General features: G+C 34.8%; 1 protein-coding gene across 1 annotated transcript; it reads left to right on the forward strand.

Annotated features, from left to right (window-relative positions):
* The first annotated feature begins 442 nt into the window (after positions 1 to 442).
* Positions 443 to 11,894, forward strand: LOC128238614 (mitochondrial tRNA methylthiotransferase CDK5RAP1-like). The gene is made up of 13 exons (XM_052954716.1): positions 443 to 472; positions 685 to 1,003; positions 1,738 to 1,841; positions 2,563 to 2,704; positions 3,018 to 3,146; positions 4,546 to 4,627; positions 5,054 to 5,174; positions 7,206 to 7,448; positions 7,784 to 7,937; positions 8,246 to 8,376; positions 9,447 to 9,596; positions 10,114 to 10,245; positions 10,991 to 11,894. Exons 2-13 carry the CDS (start codon positions 709 to 711, stop codon positions 11,078 to 11,080), a joined length of 1,773 nt encoding a protein of 590 aa, XP_052810676.1. The 5' UTR covers positions 443 to 472; positions 685 to 708; the 3' UTR covers positions 11,081 to 11,894.

Consider the following 11,894-nt stretch of genomic DNA (forward strand, 5'->3'; position numbering starts at 1 on the left):
TTGATGATTCAGCAAACGTCACATTTGACGTCATACGATGTGACGTTTATTAAGCTGTCGTGCCTTTTATTTGGTTTATAAGTTATTGTTATGAATTTGATTTGTATAGGAAATAGTTAAACTTAATACTTACTATGATGTTGTTTTTAGCATGCCGCGTGGCTGCACCGTATTTTTTTTGTCCCCAAATATGGTCTGTTATGTCTGGTCCGTAATAAACATAACCCGTATTGTCCTTTCATCATTAAAATTACTGGTTCAGTAAAGAGAATAGAGCTAATATTCAGCAACTATTTTAACGCAATGCCAGAGGGTTGTTTTTTAGCCCGGCAGGAGACATCACTGCATAAGAGATTTGATCGTTTGCAGTAATGGTTGAATATAACCATATTAGTAAATGATTGAGTGAGTGACGTCCCTTTGGGGTATTATCGCCATTTCTGAAAGTCATTGGCAATATCATTAATGATAGGTGTTTATACGTTAACTGTTCTTTCATTGATTAGATAAGCAATTTTTATAAAATATAAGAAAACCCATAAAAAAGATTGCATATTTTGGTTGATTTACCTCAATATGCAGTTATTGATCAAAATGCAATGTGTTTTCGCGGATGACACATTGACATGTTAGCCAAGGACAAAACAACACGACACCTTTAACAGTTTTTACATGGTTTTGTAGCAGATAATTTACTCGTTTTACAAAATGAGCGAACTATTAGTGCACAAGATTGTAAGACAGCTTTTTAAACTGAAGTCTTGCCCTAAACTTTACTCAAGGTTGGCATCATCTTCAGTTGAAAAGGGTAGACAGCTTGAATCCTTGAACACTAATGGAAATAATATACATGGAAGTAAAAAAGATATTTCAAAAGGCCCGTCTTTGGAACATTTCATTGCCAACACAGTGTCACCGTATGTTCTGGATAACAAAGTTAAAAAGGATGAAGCGGCGGTACCGTTCATTAAAGATGATGATCTTCTTGGACTTGGGAGAAAAGGTAAAATTAATCCACTAATGATACTTGTTCATTTGAGTAGGAATTGTATCCGGAAAGGACTGAAACTACAATGATATTGGAGGAATTAATATTTGTTTGTGTACATTTAGCGAGAACTAATGCCTATTAACATAGTTTACAGCTTGATGTTGAATTTTATATCAAAAGACAAGGAGTCTGTTAGAAGAAACAGTTAATGATTATATTTAACATCTTCAGTGTTTGATAAGTTATTAGTTCAATTATGAGGAACCCAACTCTCAAATAAGCTTATATCTGATGGTTCAGTAAACAATAAATAAATAAAATAAAATAATAAATAATATATTAAATTTTTGGTGTCTTGGGGCCCATATACATTTACTATTGTCCAAGTTTGACTTTGAGACCCAAAACTGCAAAGATTAATTGCTACATGTATTTAAGAAAAACAGTAGTGGTCGAAATTGCTACATGCGTTTAAAATAAAATGCTTTGCAATTTATACACCATTTGTCAAAATTTATTATATTGAAGATACTTTGTAACATTTTTTAATTCACTTTTCTGGATCTGAGTCCCATGTTGACCGATAAAATATTGGTATTATTTGAATGGTTATAAGTATTTTTCTTTGAATAATAAAAATACATCAGTATCAAATTTCAAATATGAAGCTTATCATTGAAAATTACCCAATATGTTGGAAACAAGTCTGATGCTCAAATAATTTCTTAAACACTTATGTATTTTAGTGTATTTTGACGTTTATGGCTGCCAGATGAATGTTTCGGACACTGAAATAGCTTGGGCTGTTCTTCAGGATAAAGGTTTTGTCAGGACCTCAGATATTACACAGGTGAGCTTTGAAATACTATCAATTTTATTATTATTCCTCTTTATAATATGTATCAGGGCCTTCTTCTGTTCTGAAAATGTCTTTGCTATTATGAAGTTTTCAACATTCATATTTCATAAAATGTCCTTCATAGGAATGAGAAGTATGAGTTCTATGCAATAAACTATAAAAACAGTGGTTGCTTATTAATTTTGAATGAGAGAGAGGGAAGGAGGACCGTAAATAGTTAGCAGTTCAATAAATAGAGTGTGGAATTTTTGTCAGCATTTTAGTGACAACATAATAGATATTTCTTATATTTCTTACATGATATACCGACTAGCAGCAGTCTCTGCCGACAAAAAAATGATGGATGTTTAGTCAATAAGAACGGGTTTTGAACTGTAAATCATTGCAATGAAGAGATTATTGATATAAGCAGGTAAACTTGTCAATGTATATTATCTCCGTTATTATGGCATTATTTCCCTAAATTAATATTTATATTAATACTTGTTTGAATATTGGGCCTAAAAATATACAGAATAATGTTGCTTTCTCATTGGTCAGGAATCAAAAATATGGTTTCTGTGGTCGAAATTAACTACATTGTAAGGTCTGCAAGCTCAAGACTGGTTAAATATGTGCCATGCTTGCTAAAAATCTGAATAAACATAGATGGGTTTGGGAGAAAAAATTTAATAATTTTATAACTGTATTAGTTTGGTCTTGTTATTTTCAGGCGGATGTAGTAATGGTGATGACCTGTGCAATCAGGGAGGGGGCAGAGCACAAAGTGTGGAAAAAGCTTCACTACCTCGCCAAGATGAAGAGGCGTAAGATGAGTAGAGGTGTGGGGCCACAAATGAAAATTGCCATTCTAGGTTGGTAAATTATTAATGAAACTATTGTGATCTCTGTAATTGAAGAATGAAAAAGGAAATGCTGCTCGTGACACCCGATAAGGAAGCAGATATGTTATGCTTTCACCATGTATGTAACTGGATGAACTGTTTCTGAAGAAACTTATGGCATTTTGACAATAGTATCAATAGAACATTCTTAAATAAGAGTTGAAGCTTAAAAAATAAATCTTAATGGAATACTGGTACAGTATGTGTAAAATAAACTAATTTGAAATTATTTTCATTTATATTAGACTGGTTTTAATGATAATAGTTTCATGTGGTAATTCAGGTTGCATGGCTGAACGTTTGAAGACTCAGATTTTGGAACGGGAACAGTTAGTGGACATTGTGTGTGGACCGGATGCCTACAGGGACTTGCCTCGTCTCCTGGCTATCACTGAAAACCGGCAAGCTGCAGGTGAGATGAGTTGAATTTACTTTTTTGAAGCTTATCTGTTTAGTGGAGTTATTTCAATAGCCTTGCCATCGGCATCGTCTTTGTCCCAGATCTTTAGAATTGTTCATTCCTCAAACAACATTAAAGTATTCAAATGAAACATGTTCCCAGAGAATATACTGGTATGTGGATGTTGTACTAGGATATTGTATAATCTTAAGGGGTTATTAATTTTTTCATAAACTAAAATCAACTTGTAACAAGATCCTGAACTGGAAATGTAATTCTAATTATCAACTCTGTATATTGATATGCTTGGTTCAATGAAAAACCATGTAGTAACTTACCCAACAGAATGTAAAATTTAATGCATCCATGATTATGATTCCCTTACACAGAATACCTGTTTCCCTGGCTTAATTTTCTGGATAGGGACCCCCCCATTTCCAACTTATTATTCACTTATTGGACCCCTGAATAATATTTTCCTGAATATAAACAGTTATATTAGGTAGTGTTGTGCCGATGATTGGTTATAATCGACATTTGATCAGAAAGGCCTACGTCAGCAACAATCAATAGTGAAATTTGAACAATCAATTATAGAAACAAGGGACATAACGGCTACTGTCTTATTTACTTAATTCTGGTTAATGCTACCTGGTAGTTTATGTTAAAATGTTAAGGTGTTACTATGTTATGTACTCTAATTCTTATCAAGTAAATAAGTCGCTACAGTACCTTATTATTAATTTTCTTTGTAATTTAACTGCCAAAGGATTGGTTCTCAACTTCACATGTTTGTGGTTTAAAAGTAATTTTTAAAACATGTTACCCTTTACTTCTAACCATATAAGAATTTAGTTTTCTCAGTTTTCTGAAAGAAACTGTTCCTATAAAACAGAAACTGTTCTTGTAAAACAAATAGAATATTCAACTGCTTGTTGTACTTACTGACTGATTATTAAAAAGAAATTGATATCTTTCTTTGTGTTTATTTTACACATCTTTTCAATACTAAATGTAAGTCAATTATTAGAGACTGTGGTCTCATGTTCTGTAATAGTAACTTGTAAACACTAAAATATAGTGGCTTTCTGAATAAATAATGTAATTTATATAAAGAAATCTACAAACAATATTGTAAGGGAACATTGGTTCTTTAAACTGGTACATGCACTATATCTGTTTGCCTTAAATATGATGAGCAAAGATAATTAAATAATAATTAAATCAATTAATAATTGGTCATTGACCGGTTTCATAAACCGATTATCGATAGTATTTTTCTGTCCGATTCTCAACATTAATATTAGGAAACAATATATTTACTAGAGACCCCCAATGCGCAACCATGATGCTCCAAGCACCTCTGGCTGTACATTTCTATGGAACATGCTGTGATTCCTGTATTTTTCAGTGAATGTGTTGCTGTCCCTGGAGGAGACGTATGCCGATGTTATGCCTGTTAGGCTGAACCAGGACTCTGTCACTGCTTATGTGTATGTTCACTTTTACTCTTATCTTTCTAGCCGGGTCTCTTTGGTGTGAATGGTAGCTGACATAATAAGTGTTAGTTCATTTAAAAGTATTTGTGATTTGATAAAATACATATATATATATGCCTAGATATTTGTGTTCAAACTGGATAAAAAATTTTTTTTTAGCTTTTTTGTTTCATACTAATTCATTCTAGCTCAGTTCTAAATACAGTTGAAAGCTGATATTAAGCACTCTCATGGCTGTTTCCTGGTTCAATACCAGTTCTTGATTCTTTTTGATAAGCCTAGAGAATGTTCGTCTGGTGTAGCTCAAACCAACGATTTTTGGGGTGAGAGGGAACACTTATACCACTAAAGACCACACTTTAGTGATTTTTACTGAGTGCTTAGTTATCAGTTAATGCTCCTCTTACTCCTCTTTTACAGGTCAATAATGCGAGGATGTGACAACATGTGTGCGTACTGTATCGTCCCGTTCACCCGTGGAAGGGAACGGAGCCGCCCGATAGATTCAATTTTAGAGGAAGTCCGCATGCTATCTGACCAGGTACATCTAGAATTAAATGATGTGCTTTTTTCATCATTGGATACCATTATTGATACAATTAATCTAAGATTTATACATGCGTTAAATTTTGTAGATATAGGAGTTTGCTTTTTATGCCCCTAAAGGGTGTTATAAAGTAACCCCACTGTCCGTCTGTGAGTGAGTGAGTGCGTTAATCTCAGTGCCGCACATTATAGTTATGTCTCAACAGTAACTTTTTAATTGGATTCCATTATAATTTCAGAGAAGTTTATCATAAATAAACAGTCTCACAACAATATATACCAAAATAAAAACATTGAGCTTAGATTGATCAATGTTACAAGGGATTTAAGATGATTCAATAAAAATTTGGCTTGAGTTTTGACTTTTTCAAGTGTATGTTGAATGTCTGTTTAAGCTTGACTCTTCAAAAAATAAGGCTATTACAGTCATCAACATTGCAAATAAAGCTTGGTTGAGGGGTTTGCTTACAAGTCAGTCTCATACATGGTAACATGTCTCTCACTGCATACCACTTTGTATATTTATTCATTTAATTTTTTTTTTCAGGTTAGTTCAGATTTTTAAAGCTTAAATCATCTGTTTTTCATTAAAAAAGTATATATAATGTTATAGCATTGGTGTTGTTTACAAGCATTTTTTTTAAACTACTCAAATAACAACAATACAGGTTTAAATGAAACTTGGTACACATGTTCCCAGAAACAAAATGCATGTCTATTATGGCTGGTAACTGGCCTTTATAAATATTAAGTTACTGGTATGCCATTTTTTTAGCTCGACTATTCAAAGAAAAGGTGGGCTATACTACTCGCCCCAGCGTCGGCGTCCTGTTAAAGTTTTAGGGCAAGTTGGGATTTTCACTTATAAGTCCAATACCCTACATTCAATTGACTTAATACTTCACCCAGTTGTTCAGGGCCATCACAAGATGAGGTTAGATAACTCCATATTATTTTTTATACAAATTATGGCCCCTGATTGACTATGGAACTTGGGTTAAAGTTTTAGGGCAAGTTGGAATATTTATTAATAACTTCTATATCCTTTGTTCAATTGACTTAATACTTCACACAGTTGTTCAGGACCATCCCACAATGAGGTTACATAACTCCATATTATCCTAAATACAAGTTATGGCCCCTGATTGACTTAGGTTAAAGTTTTAGGGCAGGTTAAAGTTTTAGGGCAGGTTGGGATTTTCACCTAAAACTCCAATACCATTCATTCAATTGACTTAATACTTCACACAGATGTTCAGAGCCATCCCATAATGAGGTTAGATAACTCCATATTATCTTTTATACAAATTATGGCCCCTGATTGACTATGGAACTTGGGTTAAAGTTTTAGGGCAGGTTGGGATATTGTTTTATAACTTCTATACCCTTCATTCAATTGACTTAATACTTCACACAATTGTTCAGGACCATCACCCAATGAGGTTACATAACTCCATATCCTTAATACAAGTTATGGCCCCTGATTGACTTAGGTTAAAGTTTTAGGCAAGTAAAAGTTAAGGGCAAGTTGGGATTTTAATAAAAAAAAAATTCTATACCGTTCATTAAATGCACTTAATAAAATTCAAAATTATTTACGACCATCTTACAACAAGAAAAATAACTCCGTTTTAAGCCTAAATACAAGTTATGACCCTTGATTTTTTATTTTTTAATTTCCTTTGAAAGGCATATTTGTATATTCTTAACCACATTTTCATAATGGGAAATCAAGTTATTTGAATGACTTGCGTCATTGTTTGGGCGGGCTGGTGGGAGGGCAGCATCAAAGTCACCTTATGTATCAAATAATTTTAGTTAGGTTTGACATAAAGAGACCAAACTTGGTATTATTACATCGTTATTGTATTCTAAGTCAAAGCGGCGTAGTCTTACGACAGCTCTTGTTATAAAAAACAACTTACCAGACAATTTTTTGTGATCGCTCTGTGGCAATCTGTTTACAGGTACATCCTTTTATGATTCTTTCCATTGCTAACCACATGTTTCTTCATAACATTATTAGGGAGTAAAAGAGATAACTCTACTAGGTCAGAACGTGAACAGTTATCGAGATACTTCTGACTCTCAGCACTTCGGTTTACCAGACCTCAGTATAAAGCCAACGCTGAGTGATGGTTTCCGCACAGTATATCGGGCGCGGTCTGGGGGACGAAGGTTTTCTGATCTGCTGGATAAGGTCTCACAAGTTGACCCCGAAATGAGAATACGATTTACAGCGCCACATCCAAAGGATTTTCCTGATGAGGTTTTTCTTGAATGTATTTCACTTGTGCTGTAATTTTACAATCAGTTTTAAAGTGATTTGTTTAACACATGCTGAACAAACTTACTGAGGATTGGATAAATTAAATGATAGATTACAAAACTTACCAAAAAAAATTGTCTTTGAAATCTCAAAACTATAAACATGAACTTACAAATTAGAAGATAACACTGGTAATACAAACTATGAAAAAGACACGAATAATATTTTACGGATGTGTGTCTTCTTAAAAGCTTAAGTAATCAAGTACTCTTATCATTTGTTATCCTTATGATAAAAATGAATGACCACAAACAAAAGTTTCCTTTCCCCTGCAGGTAATAGAGTTGATCAAAGATCGTCCAACAGTGTGTGGTCAGCTCCACCTGCCAGCCCAGAGTGGCAATGATGATGTTTTGTCATTCATGAGGCGTGGCTATACCGGCCAGGCTTATCGGCAACTTGTAGACAGGGTCAGGTCTATATTGCCTAGTGAGTGTTGATACCCAAAAATTACTTCTCATGTTTTGAGTTGAAAAAAGTGATCAACATGTATTGATGTTGGGTATCCTTTTCTTTTAAATTCTGTTTTTGTTTACAGCCATAGCAAATGATCTCAGAAAGTGTTTTCTTACATGTATGCTGTCATTAAGCACTTTTGAACCCTCGTGTGTTTACAGCAATAGGATGACATAAACTCAAAAAAAGAGATGATTTATATTTTGCTTGATTTCATTCTTTGTAATGACTAATTTCACTTAAATTCCATAAAATATAAAAAAAAAATTGTAAAATTGCAGATGTGTGCCTGACAAGTGACTTCATTTGTGGGTTTTGCGGGGAGAGCGAGGCTGCGTTCGAGGACACCTTGGCTCTGGTGAGAGATGTCCAATACTCTATGGTGTTTGCCTACCCGTACAGTATGAGACAGGTAAGATATGCTGTTCCTTTTATAATTTAGACATGTTTCTTCTATTACTAGTAACTTGTCAAAGGAATAAAGTTGACGTATTGCTATAGCGTAGGGGTCATCACGATGATTCTGACCTGGGCCATAACTAACAAAACTTGTTAAGATATTCACATGCAATTAAGTACACATGTTACCAGGGACTATAGTCACATAACACCCTGTTACCAGGGACTATAGGCACATAACACAATGTTACCAGGGACTATAGGCACATAACACACTGTTACCAGGGACTATAGGCATATAACACAATGTTACCAATGTTACAAGGGACTATAGGCACATAACACACTGTTACCAGGGACTATAGGCATATAACACAATGTTACCAATGTTACAAGGGACTATAGGCACATAACACACTGTTACCAGGGACTATAGGCACATAACACAATGTTACCAGGCTATAATATTGGCTTTTATTAAGGTCAAGTTATGCCCCTTTATCAATTGTGAAAATAACCAGCATTTGCATCTGTTAGTGGTGTTCTTGTTAGAGGAATTGATAATCAATTGAAATATGTGTCACCTTTAAGCTTCCATTTTAGGACAAGTGTTTCTGGAAATGGTAGATTGAGTGTGGGTTGGTTGGTTGGTAGATAAATCAACTTTATAATTATAACTTTTCCAGTAATGAGATAGAACTTATCCATGCATAACAAATAGGTTCAAGACAAGGACAGACAAATAAAGAAGATTTTAACTGTTACAGAATGCTTTGATATCATAGCATTCTCGAAAGGCAAAAGCATGTATTAGAAGTAACAAGCATACTTCTTAGCTTGACAATTTATTATAAAAGTGAGCGAATTTAGCAGACACTGGCCAGACACTGATCAATTGCCAATTTAGACACATTTTGAACCTACTTGGACATTGATAGCCAATGCTGACAGTGTTCACATTGAATGTTTAAGGTTTACTTCATTAAACTAGACTTTACTGCAATAATTGAATTTTATGTTCATGCAGTCTTTAATGCCCTAGCCCAACTAGCAACTTGATAAATAACATACTTTCTTTAACAGAAGACGCATGCTTATCACAAACTGATTGACGATGTTCCTGCAGACATAAAGCAGGCTCGTGTGGAACAGTTACAACAGGAATTCCGGCGTGGGGCGGGGGAAAGAAATAAGAGTTTGCTGGGACACAACCATCTTGTACTGGTCCAGGGGGTAAGTGAAGTAGTGTTTATCTTACCTAAATTGATATGTTATGTGGCTCATATGTGGGAGTTGCAGCAGGAATGTGGACATTGGGAAATGACAGGAATAGAAGGGTTCCCATGGACACAATTGTCACATGCTTACCCAGATAGTATGAGAAGTTATGTTCACATTTATCGATGTAATCAACTTGTGAAAGTGTTTGAACCAATTTCCAACACAAAGCAATATCTAGTGGTTGTGGCCGTGTTGAGAGGCCTTCAATTGGTGTACTCCTTTATGTATACAATTTGGTCTAAAAATGATAGCTTTCACTTTCTGTTTATATAATAATCATTGCAATTATCATATCTTAAACAGTAGTTCCCTATGATTTTTTTCAATTCACTAAAAAAGGTATGGGTACTCAGTTTGGCTGGCATGATGGTGCTTTGGGAATGACCATTCCTGACAGAACACCTCATGCAAAGTATACTTATTAAGCTTTTCAAACAGTTATAGCAGTTTTAAATTCTTACTATTTCAGCCAAGCAAGAAAGGAACGGGCACTCTGTTTGGAAGAAATGATGGCGGTCTTGGAGTTATCTTCCCTGATACAGAGGTGACAGATGGACAGACCATGAGAAAACCAGAACCAGGGGACTACATCGTTGTCAGGGTATGTACTACGGTTCTTCTATTCTTGTAGTGACAGTCTTATCTGGAGCGTATTGTATGATCTAAATTTAGTTTTTTCTTGGTTGTAATTTGATCTATTTTAATGAAATGGCACACTAGGTGTTTTTTACATTTGCAAGATAATAAATTAATTACTAATATATTACTGCCACTCACTTAGAGATGAACTCAACTTCTTGATCTAAGGATATTTTGTTGTTTGGTGTTGGAAAGATGGTATAAGCTTTTCTTTTATTCAATGAAACGACTAGAGGTATTCTCGTATTCCCTGGTGTCATCTGTTGGCATAGGCATTGTTGTGCTTTCATTTGCATTGTTTTGGCCATTGGCTTCATGCAGTAAGTTACAAGTCATTTGAATAAAACTTGGTGTTTACAATTGGCATACATGTATTACTAGCAAGTCCCTTAATGTGGCACAAGTATTTCTTGAGTTATGTCACTAGACCAGTTCAGAAAATACAGATGATTGTTAGACTTCTCTTCCTGAGCTATTGTCCTATTACACAATGCTTGCCTCTGTTGGCATAATTTTTAAGTAGTTCATTTAGACATTTATCATGTTTCACTCAAGGTACTTAGGTCCAGAGAGTTGAGTTGAGTTCAGATGAGTTTAGATGAGTTAAGTTGGGGTATTGAACTATTGTCATTGTTTATCAATTTAATTTTCACAATTTTTTCAACAAAATGTAATATTCTACATAAATGTAATATTCTACATTTTAGATAACTAACAGTACAGCCCAGACATTGCATGGTGAGGGTGTGGAGATCAGCTCCATTCAAAGGTTTAACGGACAGGCTGATTCACAATGATGTTCTGTGTGACAGCCTGGCAAACAGTGAGAGAGGGGATGATGTCTGACAGGCATAATGTGTCATAGCAGATGATGTCCAGTGTGACAGCCTAGGCATACAGTGACAGAGCAGATGATGTCCAGTGTGACAGCCTAGACAAAAAGTGACGGAGCAGATGATGTCCTATGTGACAGCGTAGGCATACAGTGACAGAGGAGATGTTGACCTATGTGACAGCCTAGGCATACAGTGACAGAGGAGATGTTGACCTATGTGACAGCCTAGGCATACAATGACAGAGCAGATGATCTATGATGCGCCAGCCTAGGCATATGGTGACGGAGCAAATAATGTCCTTTGTGACATCCTAAGCAAATAATGACAGAGCAGATTTACCTCCTGGCAGGAATATTTTCAACAGGGGAGATACCTGCATTAAAGGTTGAAAACAGATACATCAGTAACTTATCTACTTGTACAAATTTGTTTGCATCTTGAAAGGCTTGCAAAGTCATACTGGGTACCAGTTCATTTTGTCATAAAGTAAATTGATATGGTGAAGATTAACTGTCTAAAGTGAACCATTTGTTACTTAAAAAGTTGTTTTTAATAAGTGACAGTAATGTCTTAAAATGTGTAAAACCATAATATTCTGAGCCTGAATTTAACTGTTTGATAGGTTTGAATTGATTTGAACTTTTCTGTCAGACGTGTGTTTTAATTTGTTTGATATGTGTTGATGATTGTATCTTTAGTATTCATTGTTCTATTTGATAACTTCTCGATACTCAGTTGCTGTTGCCCCATTGCCAAAATAAACAATGAAAACAAA

The sequence above is a fragment of the Mya arenaria genome, chromosome 6 (genome assembly GCF_026914265.1).
Source record: "Mya arenaria isolate MELC-2E11 chromosome 6, ASM2691426v1".
Taxonomy (NCBI): domain Eukaryota; kingdom Metazoa; phylum Mollusca; class Bivalvia; order Myida; family Myidae; genus Mya; species Mya arenaria.

Bases quoted from the DNA above. Each gene is read 5' to 3' on its own strand.
- LOC128238614 (XM_052954716.1), top strand. From the start codon at position 709: ATGAGCGAACTATTAGTGCACAAGATTGTAAGACAGCTTTTTAAACTG. The intron at 1,004-1,737 runs GTAAAATTAATC...TATGTATTTTAG, and splicing joins TCTTGGACTTGGGAGAAAAG to TGTATTTTGACGTTTATGGC. The intron at 3,147-4,545 runs GTGAGATGAGTT...TGTATTTTTCAG, and splicing joins TGAAAACCGGCAAGCTGCAG to TGAATGTGTTGCTGTCCCTG.